The sequence below is a fragment of the Barbus barbus genome (genome assembly GCF_936440315.1).
Source record: "Barbus barbus genome assembly, chromosome: 2".
In the NCBI taxonomy this organism is placed as follows: Eukaryota; Metazoa; Chordata; class Actinopteri; order Cypriniformes; family Cyprinidae; genus Barbus; species Barbus barbus.
Window position 1 is genome coordinate 14,872,396 of NC_136730.1, and position 20,789 is coordinate 14,893,184.

The 20,789-nt window shown below is 37.1% G+C and overlaps 5 protein-coding genes across 16 annotated transcripts in view; 2 read left to right on the top strand and 3 right to left on the bottom strand.

Moving 5' to 3' along the window:
- Positions 1-2,984: 2,984 nt before the first annotated feature.
- Positions 2,985-5,924, bottom strand: LOC306878816 (glycoprotein hormone alpha-2-like). Its single transcript, XM_079431359.1, has 4 exons — positions 5,738-5,924; positions 4,763-4,892; positions 4,491-4,675; positions 2,985-4,223 (listed from the first exon to the last, which is right to left on the bottom strand). The coding sequence occupies exons 1-4, from the start codon at positions 5,834-5,836 to the stop codon at positions 4,119-4,121; spliced, it is 519 nt and encodes a 172-aa protein (XP_079287485.1). The 5' UTR covers positions 5,837-5,924; the 3' UTR covers positions 2,985-4,118.
- A 419-nt stretch (positions 5,925-6,343) lies between these two features.
- majin (membrane anchored junction protein) lies at positions 6,344-12,737 on the bottom strand. 5 transcript variants are annotated; one of them, XM_079443080.1, is made up of 12 exons: positions 12,557-12,595; positions 12,343-12,457; positions 12,182-12,241; positions 11,948-11,999; positions 11,787-11,862; positions 11,260-11,382; positions 11,147-11,178; positions 10,841-10,977; positions 9,851-9,902; positions 9,536-9,587; positions 8,044-8,113; positions 6,344-7,948 (listed from the first exon to the last, which is right to left on the bottom strand). In XM_079443080.1, exons 2-12 carry the CDS (start codon positions 12,357-12,359, stop codon positions 7,900-7,902), a joined length of 720 nt encoding a protein of 239 aa, XP_079299206.1. In that variant the 5' UTR covers positions 12,360-12,457; positions 12,557-12,595; the 3' UTR covers positions 6,344-7,899. The 5 variants fall into 5 exon arrangements, with proteins under 5 accessions (XP_079299206.1, XP_079299205.1, XP_079299204.1 ...); XM_079443079.1 differs by lacking the exon at positions 12,343-12,457 and having other exon boundaries at positions 11,147-11,175; positions 12,182-12,308; positions 12,557-12,737; XM_079443078.1 differs by lacking the exon at positions 12,343-12,457 and having other exon boundaries at positions 12,182-12,308; positions 12,557-12,653.
- A 26-nt stretch (positions 12,738-12,763) lies between these two features.
- LOC306886237 (glyoxal reductase) lies at positions 12,764-14,707 on the top strand. The gene is made up of 2 exons (XM_079443187.1): positions 12,764-12,942; positions 13,039-14,707. The coding sequence occupies exon 2, from the start codon at positions 13,080-13,082 to the stop codon at positions 13,944-13,946; it is 867 nt and encodes a 288-aa protein (XP_079299313.1). The 5' UTR covers positions 12,764-12,942; positions 13,039-13,079; the 3' UTR covers positions 13,947-14,707.
- On the bottom strand, positions 14,218-18,848 carry badb (BCL2 associated agonist of cell death b). 2 transcript variants are annotated; one of them, XM_079443199.1, is made up of 5 exons: positions 18,245-18,848; positions 16,868-16,958; positions 16,004-16,149; positions 15,304-15,509; positions 14,218-15,181 (listed from the first exon to the last, which is right to left on the bottom strand). In XM_079443199.1, exons 3-5 carry the CDS (start codon positions 16,140-16,142, stop codon positions 15,068-15,070), a joined length of 459 nt encoding a protein of 152 aa, XP_079299325.1. In that variant the 5' UTR covers positions 16,143-16,149; positions 16,868-16,958; positions 18,245-18,848; the 3' UTR covers positions 14,218-15,067. The 2 variants fall into 2 exon arrangements, with proteins under 2 accessions (XP_079299325.1, XP_079299326.1); XM_079443200.1 differs by lacking the exon at positions 18,245-18,848 and having other exon boundaries at positions 14,224-15,181; positions 16,769-16,882.
- The window catches only part of exoc6b (exocyst complex component 6B), a 108,398-nt gene continuing 105,875 nt past the window's right edge, over positions 18,267-20,789 (top strand). For all 7 annotated transcript variants that reach the window (XM_079443125.1, XM_079443127.1, XM_079443128.1 and 4 more), the window contains exon 1: positions 18,267-18,415. In XM_079443125.1, coding sequence (XP_079299251.1) covers positions 18,327-18,415 — 89 coding nt within the window. In that variant the 5' untranslated portion in view covers positions 18,267-18,326. The remainder of the gene's footprint in view (positions 18,416-20,789) is intronic.

The window sequence follows — 20,789 nt, forward strand, 5'->3', positions numbered from 1 at the left end:
ACACATCTATAAATATGATATCTATGTCTGATTATAGTGTTGGTGGGGGTATTCTAGTGTAGCACCTCATAAACATGAATGAAGTATGCTGCTAGGTAAAACTAAACTTGCTCTGAAGTGACAACACTTTAGTCTGTTCTTGTTTTTTTATAAATCACATCAGAATTATTTTAATTTAGCAATATTTTCATCTGTTTTGAATAATGTGTGTCTGGCTATTTTTATTTATTTCAAGTCAAATTGCTTGCAAACATTCTCTTTGTATTTCAGTACAATTTCAAGAGAGGACAGAGTCTTATTTTTGTCTTGAATTTAGTATGTTTTTGGTTGCTTATATTTATTGATGTTGAGGATTGCTAATGGGAAGGAACTGCGTGCGTAGGCATATTGAGAAAGTTTAAGAATGCGCGAGTGTGTGAGTGTGTGTGGATGTTGTAGAGAAGTTTATTACAGCTTAGAAGAAAACAGGGATTAGATCAGATTGTACCATTTACTTTGAGTGTGCATCAATGCTCAAATTAACTGCCACTGTTGATTACTGATTTACAGTCTGTCATATGGAGAAAAGGATGAGAAAATGTCTTGTTCTTGTTCAAAAGAAAGCATCTGGATTGACTTCTTTTATTTGACCTCTAGAAACTGGTATCTGCAGAGACATCACATTTCATAGGAACAAAATGGAAAAGAAAAATGAAATAGAATAGATACGGCAATAAATATGGACTGAAATTGTACACATACGTAGCATCACTTAAACTTAAAGTTGCACTGTCCTTTTGATCAATGTCTTGTGTTTAAACATAGCAATGTATTTTTGGGGGACAAGCGGCTTTTGGGATATGAATGTATAAAAGTGGGATGTAAACATGAAAACTTGTGTTGAATAACTCAGCATCTTGAACACGTTTGTCATTATTTTACTCAAAACCTTTGACACATCTGGGGTTTTTGTTCATTTGATAGTAGCCCACCATATTTTTGACTTCTGAAAGGTGCTGTTGATTTAAAGCTGGCCAGTTTTCATCAGGCTGAAAACATAGTTCACATCATTGACATGAAGCTGATGTCATTCAGTTCATTCCTAAAACACCAGCATATGTTTAAAATGTGATTGGATAAGTTTACATATAGTGTGTTGTAATGTTCCGGCCTAGATTAATGGGAATTATAATTAGTGTGATGTCAGACTGTCATATTAAAACAGCAACAGCTTTAAAACAGCAAGGCATTCGGTGAACCGACGAGGCGTGCTAATTTCTTTCATAAAAGCTTCTGGCATCTGCTTGTGGACTCAAACAGGTGAGTTTATCTCCTCCAGTTTCTTGTTTTTTTGATGTTTTGTGTTTATAATTCAATTAACTCTGATTTAGCCTAAGCATCCTTAACATATATATTTTAACAGTCTTGTCAATGGAAGTGCAGAGTATCTTGATTTCAAGTGAACATTTTTCCATGGCTGGTGTAAACAGTCACATGACCAGAGCTGTTTGGCCCTCTGATGCCCTTCAGAAAGAACGATCATATTTTATACATACAGGCTAATATTTAAAACGTCTATAATGAATAATTAAGACTGTTCTGTCTCATATTATAAAACTATACATTTACAATTATTGTTACATTAAATGAAACAATTAAAGGAAAAAAACATACATATATGTGTGTGCATGTTTATGTGGTTTATGAGGACACAAATTTGTATAATGACATGGGTATGACAGAGGTATTACAATATGAAGGTGGTTTATGAGGACACTGCCTATGTCCCCGTAATTCAAAAGGCTTAAAAAACATACTAAATGGTGTTTTTTTGAAAATCTAAAAATGCACAAAGTCTCCTGTGAGGGCTAAGTTTTGGTGTAGGGCAATAGCACACACAGTTTGTTCAGTATAAAAACCATTACGCCTATGGAGAGTCCCCATAAACCACAAAAACCAACGTGTGTGTGTGTGTGTGTGTGTGCGTTTTTGTGACAAATGAGGACATACATTTGTATAATGACATGACAAGTATTGTGAAAATCTGAAATAGCACAAAGTTTCCCATGAGGGCTAAGTTTAGGTGTAGGGCAATAGCACATACAGTTTGTACAGTATAGAAAGCATTACGCCTATAGAATGTACCCACTTTTCACAAAAACAAACGCGTGTGTGTGTATATATATATATATATATATATATATATATATATATATATATATATATCCCCATTCTCCCCATAAGTTGTTATCGTTATATAAGTTTGGGTAGGCCTATTATGTGACAGTTAAAACATTTTGGGACGAAAATGGGGATTTCTATAGCTTTTTACCTGATGTGTCAAATTCAGGGAATTTCTGAAGCTCTTTACCTCATTTCTTCAGAATTGTGATTCACAACTCAAAATCCCCGGAATACCAGACGCTAGCGACGTCTGCTGGTCACGCGTATGTAAATGCAATCAGAGGACCAACTGCAACAGCAATATTTGGTAGAAGATATATTTTTTCCATTTAGGTTTTTGTTTTTGAAGTATTTTTTGGGGGTATGAATGGAGCAGGTGAGGGAAAACAGTATCCAGAAAAAGGCAATGAATCCTTGATAATCTTTCCTGTCAGAGATACTCCATTAGCCTAATTAATAGATTAAAAACAACAACTTCTAAGCAATGCTTCAACAGCAAGCACATAGGCTTTTTATGATAATTCATGAAATACATTATTGTTATTCATAATTTCTTTCAGAATGTACCCTGACCACTTCTTAGTGACTGCTGTGACCTTTCTGCTCCTGTTTCCTGGGCTTTATTCCACCACGACTGTGACGACCTTGAGTTTTTGTGGCTGTGCGGTACGTGATTTTGCTTTTGTGGCAAAGAAACCAGGATGCAGGAGTCTGCGAATAAACACTGAGGCATGCTGGGGCTGCTGCCACACCTGGGAGGTGACCAAAACCTGCTATATTAGACTTATTTATAGAAAAAATATGAGAACATGAGGTGTATACAGTATGCTTGTGTATTTATTTCTGTGTTTTATATCACAGAGGCCAGTTCCGGAGCCGCCGTATATCAAGAGGCACCACCGTGTCTGTACCTACAGCCGAACACGGCACCTGACAGCACGTTTACCAGGTTGTCGCCCTGGCGTCCAATCTATCATTACCCTCAGGCCTTAAAGTGTGACTGCACCTACTGCTCCTCAAACCACTCAGAGTGTGAAACCTTTTAAAGGGACACACACACACACACAGCTCATTCACACACATTCTCTTCTCTCTAATAATGTTGTTATGCATTAGATGTCACAAAAACATGATTTAACAATAAAGCATACACCGAAAACATGTACTCCTTTATTTCAAACAATTAGACAGATTTTGTGCAAACATCACCTTATAAATATATATTATGTAAGATACATTCTTGATGTCATTAGGTGGCACCGACATTAGAAAAGTGATTTTTATTTGAACTAGAGAGTATCTGATGCTATTTGCCTTTGTTTTATATTGCATTGCTTTATGTAGTCATTTGCGTTCTGTCTTTACACCACATCGAGAACATTTCACTCATGCTGTTTCAAACTGTATCATCTTAGAACTTTAGAAACAAGATAAAAAGAAAAGGAGATTATTTTATTAAACTGCATAAACGTTTGAGGGCGGTAAGATTTGTTTGAAATGTTTTTAAAAGAAAATCTCTTAAGCTCGCCAGGGCAGCAGTAAGCAGAAACAGTATTATTGTAAAATTTTAAAATATATTTTAAAATGTCATTTATTTCTGTGACGAAAAAGCTGAATTTTCAGCAGACTTCAGTGTCACATGATCCTTCAGAAATCATTCTAATATGCTCATTTGGTGCTCAAGAAATATTCTGTGTTATTAATTTTGAAAACAGTTGTGCTGCCTGATATTTTTTGTGGAAATTGTGATACATTTCCCCCAGGTTTATTTGATAAATATAAAGTTAAAAGGAATAGCATTTATTTGAAATAGATTTTTGATCAATTGAATCCATCCTTGCTGAATACAAGTAGGTATTAAATACAAGCAAATAAACAAACTACATATTTTAATAATTATACACCAGTCCTAGTTGTCCAGTACAGCATGAGTGACACGTTCTTTATGTGGGATCTCAGTAACGGGATTTGTGGCACATGTTGCACCGACAGGCACGCGCAGTCAAGATCTCGATATCATCATGATGACGGCCTCGAGGACAGTGCAGACGAACTTTGATCTGAGAAAAGACCGAAGAAACACAATATTATCCTTATTAAATTATTTCAATTCTCTTGAAAATGTTGACTGAAATGATTCACCTAATAGAGTAAAACAGAATAGATTGTTATTGCATGACTGGGCCGGTGGAAATTGTTATGTCCAGAAATCCACAGAGGACCATAACCATTAAAGTCTTTAGTCATAATGGTTCATAATTGGTTCTTCCGATATAAAATTGGTCTTCGTAATATAATAATGGTTTGTTGATGTGACAGTGCTGTACCTTGGTATCCTTGCTAATGGTGCAGCAGCGGGAAGCAGACGTTATGTTGCGGGTGAAGTTGGAGGCCAGCAGCACAGAGTAGCGCGAGGGGAAAGCGCTGGACTCACAGTAGCCCACACAGGCGTACACCAACTGAGTTCCTCGACAGGTCCCTCGCTTGTCTGTCCGTATGGTCACGTTGAATGCTGTGTGTAGACAGAGGATTAAATTTGTACTTTTTTTCATAAGAATGAGTTTGATTGCTTCATAAAAATGAGGTCGTTTCCACTCACGGTAAAGGTGGCAGCCAGGGGTCAGGGCTTGAAAACTCCAGCCAATAGGCATTAGCAACACCAACAGAACCAAAGGCAACATAAGCACTGCCAGATCAGATGTTACGCAGCGGAACATGGTGATGTCAACCTGCAAGAGGTACAACTATTTAATCAAATTCACTCAAGAAATGCCACTAGAATATATTAGCACAGTACAGTCATTTTGTTTTCATACACTCTTTTCGTAAAGTGGATCAGTGGCTAAATCTGAGGTCAACCAAATGGCCCATCTTTTCATCTTTTGCTGCGTGACTTTAGTAAATGATTTCATACCATTTACACAAACATTTAAGTCATTTGGCCCTTTGCAAGAATAATTTCTGTGAGAAATGTCCAGACTTTCCTGACTATTGTCTTGGGAGTTCATTATTGGGAGTTGTCAAAATAATCTGAAAATTAATCTGCCACTTTCCTCATCACAATGTGTGTGAAAGTTTCCGTGAAGTAAACTGGTTTATATTTATTTATTAGTAACTAAATTTTGTTATCACCGGACGAGTCTGGTTCATCGTGTACGTATAATATGTGAAACAATTCAGAACAATTATGAATTTGTTTTTTTTGTCCAATAAAGGCTAATCAGAATATACATGTACGCTGTCTATTTTGATAGAATATATTTTATTTTATTGCCTTTAATATATATATATATACATATATCTACATTTTAAATATCTATCCAACAATCTACATGCATGAAAGTACACACAGATCAAATTAGAATTAATTCTTTAAAGCAAGGAATGGTTGGATAGATTAATTAAAAGAATTACCTCCCCTCAGGAAAATACAGAAATAACTTTTGTCCACATCATAAATAATAGGTAATAGAGAAATCAGCATTACAGTCTTACATTAATATTAATCTCATACCAAGACATCCACATTGCATTTATAATAATGAGACTTAAAGTGAAAAAGACAAAGTTGTACCTGTAGATGTGGATCCTGCTTCAAAGCCAAAGAGTGTTCAGATAAGATGTTGACCTCAGACAGGTGTGCAGGTGTGATGTTCTCTCTCACAGAGCACATATATGTAGTGCAGGTAGAACTGAGCCCTCAGCTTCCAGAATAGTCACACCCACATACCAGTGTGTCCTCGTGCATGTGGATGTGGAGAACGGGACCTTTCCCACTGCCATTATTCCACTGTTTTACTGCACTTGCTGTTGTTCCCTTTCCCATCCCATTTCTTTTCATGATGCCTAATTTTACAATCTTTTGCACGTGATTTCATCTCTCGTGTTCTGGTCTTTGTCATGCATGATAGGATTTTTGGACCACTATTACATTGAAAATTATGCATGCCCATTAATTGCACAAACCAACACTCTAAATACTGTGTTGACACAGCTGGCATAAAGTAAATTTTTGGTCATGTAAACATCTTATTCAAAACATCAACCTAAACATTTATTTATATTTGCACGTTTAAACAAAGATAACTTTGGGTGTTATTAAACACTGTTGTGAGAAGTCAAAATACTAAAGAAATTAATTTTTGGTTAAGAAATACATTTTTTTAAATTCTTTTTTTTTATAAATCACTGTGACAGAAAAGAACTGGAAAGGTTGAAAAATGTCACTGTTAAGGGTGAAATTTTCTTCCATAAACTGATTTCCAGGAACATATTTTATCTTTACACATTTTTCTATCGTTCTTTGATGTTCCATCTTTTAAGTCAATTTCTTAAATTAATTCAATAATATTATTAATATCATTGAATATGATGAATATTAATGAATCATTGAATTTACTAAATATTTTTTAAGGTAAGTGGTTACAATCAATTTATTTTAGCTACATTTAAACAAACAAATTTAGTTGACTAACTTTCAACTAAATTTGTATATTTAAATGTAGCTACAATAAATTATTATTATTTTTTGTGGGTGAATAGAAAAAAATAATTAATTTTAAGAAAGTCATCATTGTTAATTTTGATCAATTTGATACATTTTTGCTGAATAAAAGTATTCATTAAAAAAAATGATGTGCATGTACAGTAAATGTTGTTGTTGATGCTGATGCGGTCATTGATCCTGATGCTATTTTTGTGCAAAAGCTAAATTGAAAGTCCTTTACAATGCATTCCTGGGTGCTGACTATATACTAGCAAACTACTATTAATCCATTCACTTTCTAACACGCACAATTCATTATGTCATTGGAAATGGAATGGATGACATAATTCAACATCCTCTCAACCCACCTCCCCACAACACATACACTCAGCATGATTCATACTTCAAGGTCTCTAGGGTTTTTATCACAGAATGGAGTGTAATTATAAAAAGATATTAAGATTTATACAGGGCTAGCTTCTCAAAAAAAACTTCAGAGCTTGATTGACACGGAGGTTTAAAGGTCGAGATATTAATATTATCAGCTTATCAAGAGAAAACGTGAGGCCATGCCCTCTCTTGTTGTTTTGGAAGCTGCTATAAAGTGCAAGCGGATGTAAATTTGAATCTAATTCTTCATGACTATACTGGTTTCCAGGTTACAGCGATACGTAAACTCTGAAGATAAATCTGGGCTTTTTCTTGAGTCATGAACCCAAAGTTAGAAGTCTTTGACAGATACAGGAGAGCTTCAACTAATTCTTCTTTGATCCTGTAATAATTTGCAAAGGCAGTTAGAAGCAGGTGTGGATTTTGAGACAAGAGGATCGGGCGTGTATAGCTTTGGCTGATGACCTCACCTTCTTGAGAGTGGTCTTCCACACACACACACTCAATTTAGTGAACGCTGCAACAACACGCACACACTCAGACACACAGAAACACAAAAAAGCCAACAAAACTCGCTGTTTTAACGACCCTATTCAGGTGAACATACATAATACCGCATACAATGTAATTTCAGGCTTACTGACAGTGACATGCAACAAAAGGAATTTTCACCCAAAGCAACCATTTGAAATATTATATGTATTTGAAACACTCATATGAACACAGTTATAACCAGTATTGAAGAATTCCACAAACAGCACAAATGAACCAAGTGCTATTCAAAACCTTGAAGAAGCTTAAAACTGAAACAGCTTTTTCTTTCTTCTCTGTAAGTGTCAAGGAACGATGGTTTGGATTTTTTAATTTGCAGGACTCTTACGGAAGAACAGAGAGAAGGGAAACAGCGAGCTATGAAAACATAATGAAGAACATGCAGAAAATAAGTCCATTCTGAGTTTTCAATCTCAGAACATTATGGAGATTCAAACACTTCAATATCTCACCTGGCCATTTTAGTAATGATCCCAGTGTTCTGCCCAGTTGTTGAATTTGGGTCAGGACTTTCAGGAGCAGCTAAAATTCATGTGTTAAAAAGCCCATAAAATTAAAAATCATTAGATTTTACTTCAACAGTTTCATTATTTTATTTTATTATTATTTTTAACTAATGATAAGTAACTTTGTTAAATGTTTGCCCACCACAGATTCTATTGACGACTTTGTCAATGAATAAGCTTGATTGCTATTCGTTTGTGAATTTTGAGTAAATGTTGTGTAAAATAAGATTTCATTTCAGCTAATTTGAGTACATCTCATTTGCTAGCACTGAATTCTTCTACAACCCGAATTCTGGAAATGTTGGGACGTTTTTTAAATTTGAATAAAATGAAAACTAAAAGACTTTCAAATCACATGAGCCAATATATTTTATTCACAATACACTGCAGATACTGCATCACTCATCGGCATGATTCTGTCATTGACATTACTAAATGGGCCCAGGAATACTTCCAGAAACCAATGTCGGTAAGCACAACTAAAGCTCTATCATGCAAAAAGGAAGCTATATGTGAACATGGTCCAGAAGTTATTTCGTGTCCTGTGGGCCAAGGCTCATTTAAAATGGACTGTTTCAAAGTGGAAAAGTGTTCTAAGGTCAGACAAGTCCAAATTTGACATTCTGAATCACAGGCACTGTGTCCTCCGGACTAAAGAGGTGTGATGGTATGGGGGTGCATAAGTGCATGGGCAGCTTGCATGTTCTGGAAGGCACTATGAATGCTGAAAAAAAAAAAAAAAATATATATATATATAAAGGTTTTAGAGCAACATATGCTCCCCTCCAGATGACGTCTATTTCAGGGAAGGCCTTGTGTATTTCAGCAGGACAATGCAAAACCACATGCTGTAGCTATTACAACAGCATGGCTTCGTAGTAGAAGTGCTGAATTGGCCTGCCTGCAGTCTAGATCTTTTACCTATAGAGAACATTTGGCGCATCATTAAACGAAAAATACATCAAAGAGGACCACGAACTCTTCAGCAGCTAGAAACCTATATCAAGCAAGAATGGGACCAAATTCCAACACCAAAACTCCAGAAACTCATAATAACCTCAATGCCCAGACATCTTCAAACTGTTTTGAAAAGAAGAGGAGATGCTACACCATGGTAAACATGCCCCTGTCCCAACTATTTTGAGACCTGTAGCAGGCATCAAATTTGAAATGAGCTAATTTTGTGCATAAAATTGTAAAATTTCTCAGTGTAAATATTTGTTATCTATGCTCTATTGTGAATAAAATATTGGCTCATGTGATCTGAAATTGTGAACTATCCCATTAAACCTCAAAAAGGAAAGTGATTTGATGACTAATAACAGAAAAAATTGTGAGCAGAATTGTGGGATTCAAAAGGCACAGTTCTGCTTACATTATTTGGGTTGGATCACTAATATATTAGGAAAGACACTGATATGTTGAATATGCAATTTACCCTCGTGTACATCTGGTGCTGGTAGACAAGTCACATGTGAATCAGCATGAATCTACAACAGAACAGAAACGAGAGAGAGAAATGAAGAACATACCAATGATGGATGTCCTCACAAATGAAAAGTACCTGAAACAGGTTTTTTATTTTTATCAGCTGCTATAATTAACATAATGGAGTAGTTATGCCACCCGAATGAGCTAATATGTCAGATTGTGCACCCTGCAGGGGCAATTAAAAATGATTAACAATTGAGACAGTGTGTGTAAGTGATGGAGAGAAAAACTGGCTCCCCAAAACATATGTTCATCCACTAACCTCACTGCCACAAACCATTTCTTCTGCACCATTGGCCGAGGAAGGGGACTCCCTGAAAGAGAGAAAGATCTATTTGTTCTCTTTTTTGACATATCTAATTCCTGTTCCCTTTTCCAGCACATTTAACATAAAAACAAAAGACCTGTTTTAGGCAAGTCTACAAGCGTATGAGCCTGAGGGCTTGCACACATACACACAAATTCCCTATGAAAAGACGTCTATTTTTGATACTGCAGTAGGTGAGTTGTGTAAACTCCACCGAATTACTAAGTCTTCACCAGAATGAACCAACATCATAATTTTCTCATCGCCCACCACAAACAAAATGAGGACATGATGGAATTAAACGTACATGTCAAATTCTGTTCTCCACTGGCTTATTGATTTGTGCATCTCTTTCTATGCGGAGGAATTGGATGAGATGGGATGTTATTTTAACAGCTAAATTATTATGACAGCTTCATTGAGATGGCGCCCCATGCCCAGGCTCCTCTGTTTGGCTATTTCATAACTGCTGCATGTGACTCAACACCTCATCACTCGGGTCAGCAATCTTATCAGCTTATCAACCATCACTGAAACCAATGTGGAAAATCACACAAATGTCTCCTTGTGTCTGTCTGACAGCAAGGTCCCATGAAAAGTATTTATAAACACCATCCTATAATTGTGTGGATTGGTTTCATCATCACTCCAAATGGCCTTTTAAATGATTGGCATCTATTTACTGGATGAGTCATGCGATGAAATTTGGGCCTGTTCTATTGGTGTATTATTCATTATTATTTTATTCTCATTTATATTGTATCGTGACATTATGCATCCAGCAAGGACTTTAAAGAAGTACAGATTTGACACTACAAGTGTTGGAATAAAAATAACTAAATACACTTTGAGGGAAAGACAGATTTGCATAGGTGAAGGACAAGACTTCACATAGAGTTATTACCTCATGCAGCATATAAAAAAGCAGCACATCAACACACTTACTGAAAGCACTCTGGGATTTGCTTATTATCCTTGTGTTGGTTCATAGTGCCCTCTTCTGGATGATCCATTGCAGTGGTTTGCTCTGTCCTCATTGGCTCACTAGCACACAGTGGACATTTCGAAATAAACAGTTTCTCCTGTGGGCATTTACATTTACTTTCATCAGCTTCTGACAATCACAATGATAGGAATCAAGCACCATGGCAAAACATTACGTATTTAATTCTTACAGGTTCAAATGAGAAATGAACCACAAAATAATTCCAACATAACTTAAGAAATGAATATTTAACAAAAGACACTCACCGGTGTGTTCCAGGCATTGGTATTTTTCACTGCTGAACAAGTCAAAGAGACAAAGACTAAGTTCATTTAAAGCATGTGTCATAGTGAAAATGTGATATTGAGAAGACTCCCACCTGCATATGGAAAGGCTGGTTCACGATACTCTACATAAATTGTGATAAGGAAGGGGTATGGAGACAGTTTTACACCCTCTTTCATGAACTTCATTTTGGACACTTGTTCCCATTTACTTTTGTCTGTAAGTGTGGTGTGTTGTCAAGGGAAGTAATAGTTCATTATTTGTATAAATTGTAGTTATCACCTTTAGTTTAAGAGTCAAAAGTACGGTGGCCGAGAGAGCTCAATGCACTGCAACTTCAGAAAACACATGCAAATAGCAAATCAAGAAAACATCTTCGTCAATTTAACAGCAGGTGGTGCAAATGCTCACAACAACAAAATAATTTTATTTGCAGTGCGTTTCTCTATCTGCTTGTGTTGTGAGCATTAGTGCTAAAATGGAAGTCAGATGTAACCAAAACTGTTTGGGTCCTGACATTCTTCAAAATGTCTTCTGTGTTCTGCAGAAGAAAGATAACAGCTCTACAGGTTTGGAACGGCAATTTCATTTTTGGGTAAAGTTATATTCAGAGAAGCATACAGGGAAAAATGTTGAAATGCTGGGTGGTGAAGGGGTGAAGACTATCCAGGTTTGCAAGTACAGCACGCACAGCATTCTGCAAAACAAAATCTGATTAGGAATGCAATCTTCCCAAGGTTTACTAAATCAAATCCAAAATGATAATCCTGATCTTAAAAAACCTCCAGCTCCTCGCTGACTAGCGCTCCATACAGCATTTCTTCCTCATGAACGCTATAAAAGACAATGTCCAATCAGATCTAATATCTAATATCAAAAAGGTAGACTATATTGTAAAGGTAAAGGTATATTGTAAATGTGAAGGTAAAGGTAAAAGTAAAAATCATTCAATCAATATTCAAAATAATATAGCATACTTCATATTAAACAAATAAAATAAGCTTGCATAGTCTTGCCTGCTCATGTCTCCTCTTCGTATCTTGAATTTGAAGACTTGTTGTCCAGCCAGAAAAAATCTGGTCTCAGGTACAGGGAAGGAAAAGGACTGGATTGACATTGTTATAAGTATAAATGGAACCTTCACTGGAAAAATATTAAACAAGAGGTATGGTATTACCTATATGATAAATGCATGTTTTATGTTTATATGTGTATAGTTTACAGAAATCCAGATTACTCAACAACTCCAGCTTGCTAGGACAAACGATCAATTCTGAGAATTCCCTTAGATTCTGTCATTTATAAAGCCAATACTGAATCTTATTATTATTTTTTTTTAATTTATAAATGTAAATGACATGGTTAATAAACACCCAGAAAGTATAAGTTACCGTAACGCCTCAAGTATTTCGCGCCAACTGTTTTAGAACGTTGAAGCGCGGGCCTGTCAGCGGTCCCGCCCTCAAGTCATGAAAACAAACTCTGATTGGTCAAATGCGACATCTAGTGAGACGCAAAACCGCTGCTGCTATCTCTATGGTGACTAGAGTTCCAACCACAAAAACATGTCCCGCCCCTTTATTGTCACATGATCCGTTAGGTTGAGCGGGTTGTACAGCAGTTTACAGATAAGGCTGTATGAGAAAGTTTATCTCTCACTCGTTACAGGTAGAACGTAGATAAATTAGTATTGTTATTTACGTGGAACAGATCATTGAACCTTGACCCTGTTGAAGTCACTGGCGCCTGTTGTGTCATTTTCAAAAAAACCTGCAGGGTGAGTTTATGTCTCTGTTAACGTTACTCCAATTTTATCATCTCAATGCATTTTCTTAATGAACATGCTTCATTACTTCATCCTTATGCACTACAGCTTCCATAGTCTCCAAAATAAGGCTTCCTTCTTCTCTCCAAATGACTGACCCTCGGCCATCTGTATTTCTCAACACTGGGACTCGGATGCCTCTGTTGGGACTGGGCACTTTCCGTTTGCAGGGTCAAGAGGACACTTATAATGCTGTGGATGCAGCTTTGACAGCTGGTTACCGTTCCTTTGACACTGCGGCAGTGTACCATAATGAAGCACAATTAGGTCATGCCCTCCGTTGCCTGCTGCCCAAGCATGGCCTCTCACGAGAAGATGTTTTTATTACTAGTAAACTGGGTCCCAAAGATCAGGGGTCCAAGGCTAGAGATGGTTGCCTGAGGAGCCTGGAGCAATTGGGTTTGGGCTACATTGACCTATATCTTATTCATTGGCCAGGTACTCAGGGGCTGCCAGCGGGGGATAAACGAAACCCTGAAAATCGTGCTCAAAGCTGGACAGTCTTGGAGGAGTTCTACTCGGAAGGAAAATTTCGGGCCATTGGGGTGTCTAATTACACAGTAGAGCACATGCAGGAGCTACTGAAGAGCTGTAAAGTGGCCCCAGCAGTTCTTCAGGTGGAGTTCCACCCAAAGCTGGTGCAAAAGGACCTGAGGGCACTTTGTAAGGAAAGAGGGGTGTGTTTTCAGGCATACTCGTCTCTTGGAACAGGAGTTCTACTATCAGACCATGTGGTTCTGGATTTAGCAGAAAAGAATGGGAGGACAGCAGCCCAAGTATTGCTGAGGTGGGCCGTACAACAGAACATTCCAGTACTGCCAAAATCACATCAGCCAGAACGTGTGGAGGAGAATGGGCGTCTGTTTGACTTTGAGATTAGCGAGGAGGATGTGGAAAGGCTCTCTGCTCTTGATTGCGGGGAGAAGTTCTGCTGGGATCCAACACAAGTGTTTTAAAGACAACTCATTGACAAAAACTCAATGAATTTTTGACTTACTGAAATTCCTACTATATCTTTTGCTAGACCATTTGAAAGAGAACTGTGAGAGATGTTCTGATGCAAACAGCATATTAGACCAGAATTGAAAACAACTGAGGCATTAGCAAATTCCCATTGAGAATATTTAGTTGGATAACTCTGTAATAGTGTCAGGAGTGTTTTAAGCCACATGTCCAAGTTAACCTCTGCTTACAATTTCTGGTGCACCTCACATAAAACAAAGGAGTAGAGTGTGACTAATGCACAAGTAAACAACTACAGTTTAATGTATTGCAAAAATTCTATTACATGAAGAACAGTACTTACATGTTACATTTCAGAGAGAAGTAAGCACAACCTGTGCTGAAAGAGATTTATTAATTTCTTAATAGGCTACTTTGGTTACAAACAATAACATCACAATAAAATGTTTTTAATCAATAAAAAAAGTTTCAAGGCATTGAAAATCTGTTATGTTCAAATAATACCAGTAATGATTGTGTCCCTGGCTCTCTTGGGTATTTTGACCCATTTTTGTTTTAAGCTTTTGTACTTATTAGTTGGAGAAACTTCCAATAGATTTTTATGACTCAAGAGATGGTAATAAAGCAAAAGGCCAAAGTCCCTTTACAGTAAAAACTGATTTTTTTTTTTTTTTTTTTTTTTACAGCTGACGGTCTAAAAATATTGTTAAAAATTCCTTTAACAGATAATGTATAATAAAATACCTTCAATGTCTTTTGACTTCATCTTTTTTGACTACAAAACGATGTGGCAGAGTGACAGGAAGTCTAAGATTTGAGCAAGCTGATATCCAGCTTTCTCACATTCGTGAGATTTACTGCATAAATATTTCCAGAGCTCAAGGAAAATTGGAGATTCTCCGGATTTGTCATTTTTGTGGGCTAGCACATGCCAGAGAGAGACCGATTACGCTTTTCCACAGTCAAGGGTCCCAGTGCAGTTCATGAAAAGGTTTAAAACCAGTCAATGGAATTATTCCTTCTCTTCACAGCAGTGCATCCTTTTCTTCTGCCACCAATTGTTATGCACAGTAGTCCTTTTTTCTCTCTTCTTCCATCATTCATTCACTGTCAGTCACTCTGCGGGGCGCGACTCAGCATCAGACTCTTTGTGACTCCAAAGGAAAGCCAACCAGCTGGGGGACTGCCGCATCTGTTGTGTTGTTCCTGCGCTCTTCACCCTCTTCATCTGCAAGGGGTGTAAGATAAGAAAATCTTTTTAATTTTCCATTGTTTAATAAGTAGGTTAAACAAAGTTTTAGTTCACCTTGCATGTTGATCACTATTCTTAATGGAATTAGGTTTCCTTACCCCTTTATCCAGGAGGATGTCAAACTCATCACTCATTCTCCTTAGCTGTTGGCCATATTTCTTAGCTGCCCACAAAGCAGGAGGAGCCGAGCGAGATCTCGGCCTGAAAGGATCACCTCCAACCAAATCGCCTTCATCTGCTGCCCTGGTCTCCAGCAGGTCCTCGTCATTCATGGAAAGATTCCGGTGTCTCCCTAGTTGTTCTCCTACAATGACATTTGATATTGAATGATGGTCAGATCAGACCTTACCTTAGAATACATTTAAATTGTCTCTTAATGTGAAATAAATTTGATTCATTATTGGTTTTAAAAGCCAAAACCAATGTCACCATAGAGTTCCTTCAAATGTACAATGCACTACATTCTTGGGGCAATCGTGGCCTAATGGATAGAGAGTCGGGCTTGTAACCTGAAGGTCACGGGTTCGAGTCTCAGGTCCGGCAGGGATTGTAGGTGGGGGGAGTGAATAACCAGCGCTCTAACAGTGTGTGTGTGTTCACTGCTGTGTGTGTGTGGGTTAAATGCACCTAAAACTTGGATGGGTTAAATGCAGAGCACAAATCCCGAGTATGGGTCACCATACTTGGCCACATGTCACTTCACTCACTTGTATTTATGGCTTGCTGTGCCGTGTATCCAGGATACAACAGAAATGACGCATGTTGTAACTATCCTACAGGCCCTCGAGACTGACTCACCTTTCAGCTTATCAGGCACAGCGAGATGCTGCTTTCTCTGTGGTGATCCACTGTTATTTTTCATCTGGCCTGATTCCTCACGGTCTTCCGATGTCTCGGTCTCTGACTCATTGTCAGAGATACTGAACAATTGTGCCATGATTAAACTGCAAAAAGAAAAAGTTGATTAATTAAATTTTCATTCATGCATATTTCTAAATTTGCTGTTTAAGTAAATGGAAACATTGGTTATTGCTGTTTGTGTGTTATTTCACATTATGAAATAGCTTATCCTCAAACAGATCAACTAAGAGCAGAGTCAGGATCAACAATATAACCTCATAAGCTACTAGTAAAGATGAGACAGTGCAATACTGATTGATTAATACAGGCAACACTGTTGCGCAGTATTTCACTCTTGAGCCACCACCACCACCACCAACAACAAAAAACAATGTTATGGTCTGAACTCAGACTTTCTCGACGCGATCGTTTATGGTGTAAACTGACACAGACATATTTCTCAGAGCTGATTTCAAAGGAATAACGTACATTATCTGACAATAAACATAATAACAGTATTACCAATACCAGGCTTAGTTCTGCTAATGCTAACTATATCATGTGTTTGTCGAGTTACGTATCATGATGGCAACTATAATTATTAAATTTTAAGATACGGTTGTAATCTCACACGGTCACATACAAAAACGGGGATCAACAAGAAACTTCTGTTTACAACTTTGAGACTCACTGCCACCCCAAACCCTTAAAAAGAGTTTGTACCGTCCGGCGACCGCGGGTTGATAACTTTTTTAAAGTTTCAGTCCTGCTTTGTAGTGTTTTCAAAATCGTGTATTTGTTTACTTATTAATAGTTACCCACCGATTTTACGAGTCTGTCGGCGTCCCGCGTACAGTCTTCCGGGTGATCTGGGTCTCTGTTTGGTTTTGGACTGGCTCTGGACGCACCCGTGCTGTGGGGAGTAGAAGCGCAACAGCAAATCACCTCCAACTCACACAGTGCAGGACACAATGTAAAGAATAATAAATTAATTGAAATCAAACGTGTCAGCCCTAAAGAAATTGATAGAAAACCCCTTTAAAAATAATGGACCCTCATTTACCAAATAAATTAATACATGAAAAATGGATGACTTGAAATTATTTTATTATTTTAATTTTCGTTTACCAGGAGAGTGGTCAGTTAAAGATTTTTTAATTGACAATTCAGAAATTAATGTCAGCCAATAGTGGCATTGAAAATATATCGATAATGATTAAACGTTTGCTTTTATGATAATGACTGCGATGATAATGCAATAAAATTACTGTGAAAAAAATCAATGTCAATTTAGTAAAATAAAAAGAAAATGTTTATAATTGGGTGGGTAGATTAAATCAACAGAGAAAAATACAAAAAGCAAAGGCAAAAAATCCGCACACCAAACGAAATGCAAAGTTCAAGGTCCTTTGAACAAAAATGTATTCCTGAAGATTTACATGAAGGTGACAACAAAAACTAAAGTGCACAAACAAAAAAGTGAAAAAAGTCTCTCTCTCTCTCTCTCTCTCTCTCTCTCTCTCTCTCTCTCTCACTCACTCACACACACACGGTCCTTGCTGGACTACTTCAGTGCTAATAAGAATAGTGCTAATAACCTACTTCTGAATATAATGTAGAAACTTTCTGTAAAGCTGCTTTGCAACGACTGGCATCGTGAAAAGCGCTATACAATAAACTTGAACTGAAAAAAACCCCAAAACTTGAACGGAATAGAAATAATTATAATAAATAATATAATAATTATATAATAAATAAAACATAATTATAAAAAAGGAAAAAATTAAATTACTGGGTACATATTTAATGTTTTGGACATTTTTACATTTTTATGTCTTGATATGTCACGTTTAATAACTATTAATATCCAATGATGGTGTGTTTGGTACATGAAGCACAAGTGGTCGCTATCTTACAATGCAGGGTTTGTGTTTTGTTGATATTATGCAGGGGTTGTAATAATTAGCATCAAAATTCTCACGTAGTGTCATATATTCAGTCAGACTGAACACATTTTCCCTCATTAAATAGCCTGAATTTAATTTTCTTTTTATATTGTGACAGGTATAAAAAGTTCATAATTGTATAATACAAAAGGGACTTTTAAATTAAACCTCTCCTCCATATGTATTCATTAAAGTATTGCAAATACAATGTTTTGTCCACTCTAAAACTTAATGAATCGTTCAACAGTAATACCGGAAGTAAAAGCTCCAGTATTTTCCTCTCGCGCTCTGGGCGCTGTGTTTGTTCTCTAGAGCGCGTCGCGAGGATATGGAAGATGGCGAGCGCCGAGACAGCGGCAGAGCACGAGCGAATCCTTCGTGAGATTGAGAGCACAGACACTAACTGCATCGGGCCAACACTCCGGTAAGTCTTCATTAACCGTACCGGAGGCTACCGGGCTCGGGGAGAAACATATTCCTCTTGGTTCCCGGAGAGGCTGTTCTCCATGTTCCCTCAACTTCTCACTCAGAGACTTGCCAGGAAATCTTCCATTCAAGTTGTCAGGCTGGTAAAGTAGGTGCTCAGTAACGTTAGCGGTTTAGAGTAAGTTTTAGTTAGTATTCCTCTCACATGTCCCCCTGCATGGTTCCCGGAGAGCTGGCGGATATTTGAGTATAATGAATAACGCTCGTTATTTGAAAACAAACCAAAACAGACGTGAACACGGTGTTGTGTTGTTGCTGTCCATTGTATTTAGGGAAGTAATCTAGGTTTTTAACTTCTCAAAACAGTTGGCATTTTGCTTTTTCCTAGCATGCATTTCTGCGTCAGAGCTCGATGACACATTTGTTTTGATTGGACATGAGTAGTTATGGGAGAAATAAATTAAAAGTTGCTTGTGAAAACCAAAATCAGTTGTCTTCAAATTAGCATAGTTACTTCTTGTGGAGTTTCAATTTTTTAACCAGATTGAGCTACATTTGCAAACCACAAATTAAAGTTAAATGTCAGAAATGGTTGACATTTTAAAAAGGATTTTATGAGAGGAAATCAACAAGCCGGTTAGTTGGTTCAGCTTTAGTTTCATGGCCTATATTTATTCTCATCCAGTTATTTTTTCTATCATTCATTTATCATGTTGTCAAGGCATCATGACTCAACTAAAGCTGTTTACAGTGAAGATCTGCAATGCATTTGATCTGTAATGTTTAGATTCACAATATCTTGAGCAAGTACACTGAACTTAGAGAGCATAATGTGTCATTCTTCAGCACACTAAATATAAGTGTACCTTTTCCACAAACTTTCCACATAGCTGACCTGCATCTGTCAACTATGTTGTTTGGATGCTACTACCAATCACTAATTTGATCCAGCCGCTGTTACATGATGACTAGTTTGTTTTACATGCTGTTCAGATAGTGGAACTGTGTGATGCTAATTTGGGTGCTAGCAGGGTTGTGGGGGACATTGATAACCGTTTCATAATCTCACACCCTCTGATGGGAGATTTAGCAGAATGACTCTGAGCACAGCCTGGCTTTCTAGCCTTGCTAATGTTTGCATGTTTAGTCATCGTTTGTGATATTATTTGTGAAACTAAAAGAATTTCAAATCACATGAGCCAATATTTTATTCACAATTAAACATAGATAACATTACAAATGTTTAAACTGAGAAATTTTACAATTTTATGCATAAAATGAGCTCATTTCAAATTTGATGCCTGCTACAGGTCTTAAAATAGTTGGGATGGGGGCATGTTTACCATGGTGTAGCATCTCCTCTTCTTTTCAAAACAGTTTGAAGATGTCTGGGCATTGAGGTTATGAGTTTCTGGAGTTTTGGTGTTGGAATTTGGTCTCATTCTTGCCTGATATAGGTTTCCAGCTGCTGAAGTGTTCGTGTTTGTCTTTGATGTATTTTTTGTTTAATGATATGCCAAATGTTCTCTATAGGTGAGAGATCTGGGCCCGTATTAATGAAAAATTTTAGTGCTAAGAGTTGCTCCTGGTAACAAAATTCTAAGAAAATTTTTAGAAATGTGGGTGTTTCCTCTTAAAATTAAAGAAAAGATCCTAGTAAAGAAAAAAGTAATTCAGAAAGCATCTTAACCCTTAAAAGAGGTCTTAAGGTCCACAATTGTTAGGAGTATGGATGAGGACTTTTAAGGGGCTTAAGAGTTTCTTTAGCAGTGGAGAAAATGGACGAAACATGAAGAGGGAGAAGAAATGTGTTGCACACAATGCATGACAGTGAGTTAATAAGACGCTACACATTAGATCGTGCAGGGATCATGTTTGTGACCGATCTTATTAGAGACACGCTAACATCTCAGACACTTCACAGAAATGCCATAGCGCCAGAAATGGACATAATCACTACATTAACATATTTGGCAACTGTAAAAATGCAACTATGCAGCAGTGATGATTTGGGTCTGTTACAGCACTTATTAGGCTATGTCTCTGTTCATTTCCTATAAAACACGGTAAGTATAACAGCATGGTAAATAAAAAATAAAGAATATATATACATATATAATGTGTGTGTGTGTTTACCTACTTAATCATATTTTGGGGACAAATTTGTACCCAAAAGTGAGGTAAACCTGACAAAATCTCCAAAAACCTCCCTTTGGGGACATCCTCATTTGTAAAACGGGTTTAAAAATAAACTAAACAAAGTTTTTTTGAAATTGTAAAAATGCAGAAAGTCTCCTGTGAGGGCTAAGTTTAGGTGCAGGGAAGGTGTAGGGCAATAGCACATGCAGTTTGTACAGTATAAAAATCATTAC

What these genes read in the sequence shown, in the direction of transcription:
- LOC306878816 (XM_079431359.1), bottom strand. Translation starts at nt 5,836, where the DNA reads ATGTGCTCTGTGAGAGAGAACATCACACCTGCACACCTGTCTGAGGTC. An exon ending in AGCAGGATCCACATCTACAG is followed by an intron (nt 4,893 to 5,737) that starts GTACAACTTTGT and finishes TACCTCTTGCAG; the next exon opens with GTTGACATCACCATGTTCCG. An exon ending in CCATTAGCAAGGATACCAAG is followed by an intron (nt 4,224 to 4,490) that starts GTACAGCACTGT and finishes GTCTTTTCTCAG; the next exon opens with ATCAAAGTTCGTCTGCACTG.
- majin (XM_079443077.1), bottom strand. Translation starts at nt 12,282, where the DNA reads ATGTCAATCCAGTCCTTTTCCTTCCCTGTACCTGAGACCAGATTTTTT. An exon ending in GCATTTCAACATTTTTCCCT is followed by an intron (nt 11,383 to 11,786) that starts GTATGCTTCTCT and finishes CCACACTTACAG; the next exon opens with ACAAAAGTAAATGGGAACAA. An exon ending in ACCAGCCTTTCCATATGCAG is followed by an intron (nt 11,179 to 11,259) that starts GTGGGAGTCTTC and finishes TGACTTGTTCAG; the next exon opens with CAGTGAAAAATACCAATGCC.
- LOC306886237 (XM_079443187.1), top strand. Translation starts at nt 13,080, where the DNA reads ATGACTGACCCTCGGCCATCTGTATTTCTCAACACTGGGACTCGGATG.
- badb (XM_079443199.1), bottom strand. Translation starts at nt 16,142, where the DNA reads ATGGCACAATTGTTCAGTATCTCTGACAATGAGTCAGAGACCGAGACA. An exon ending in TGTGCCTGATAAGCTGAAAG is followed by an intron (nt 15,510 to 16,003) that starts GTGAGTCAGTCT and finishes ATGTCATTGTAG; the next exon opens with GAGAACAACTAGGGAGACAC. An exon ending in ACATCCTCCTGGATAAAGGG is followed by an intron (nt 15,182 to 15,303) that starts GTAAGGAAACCT and finishes CACCCCTTGCAG; the next exon opens with ATGAAGAGGGTGAAGAGCGC.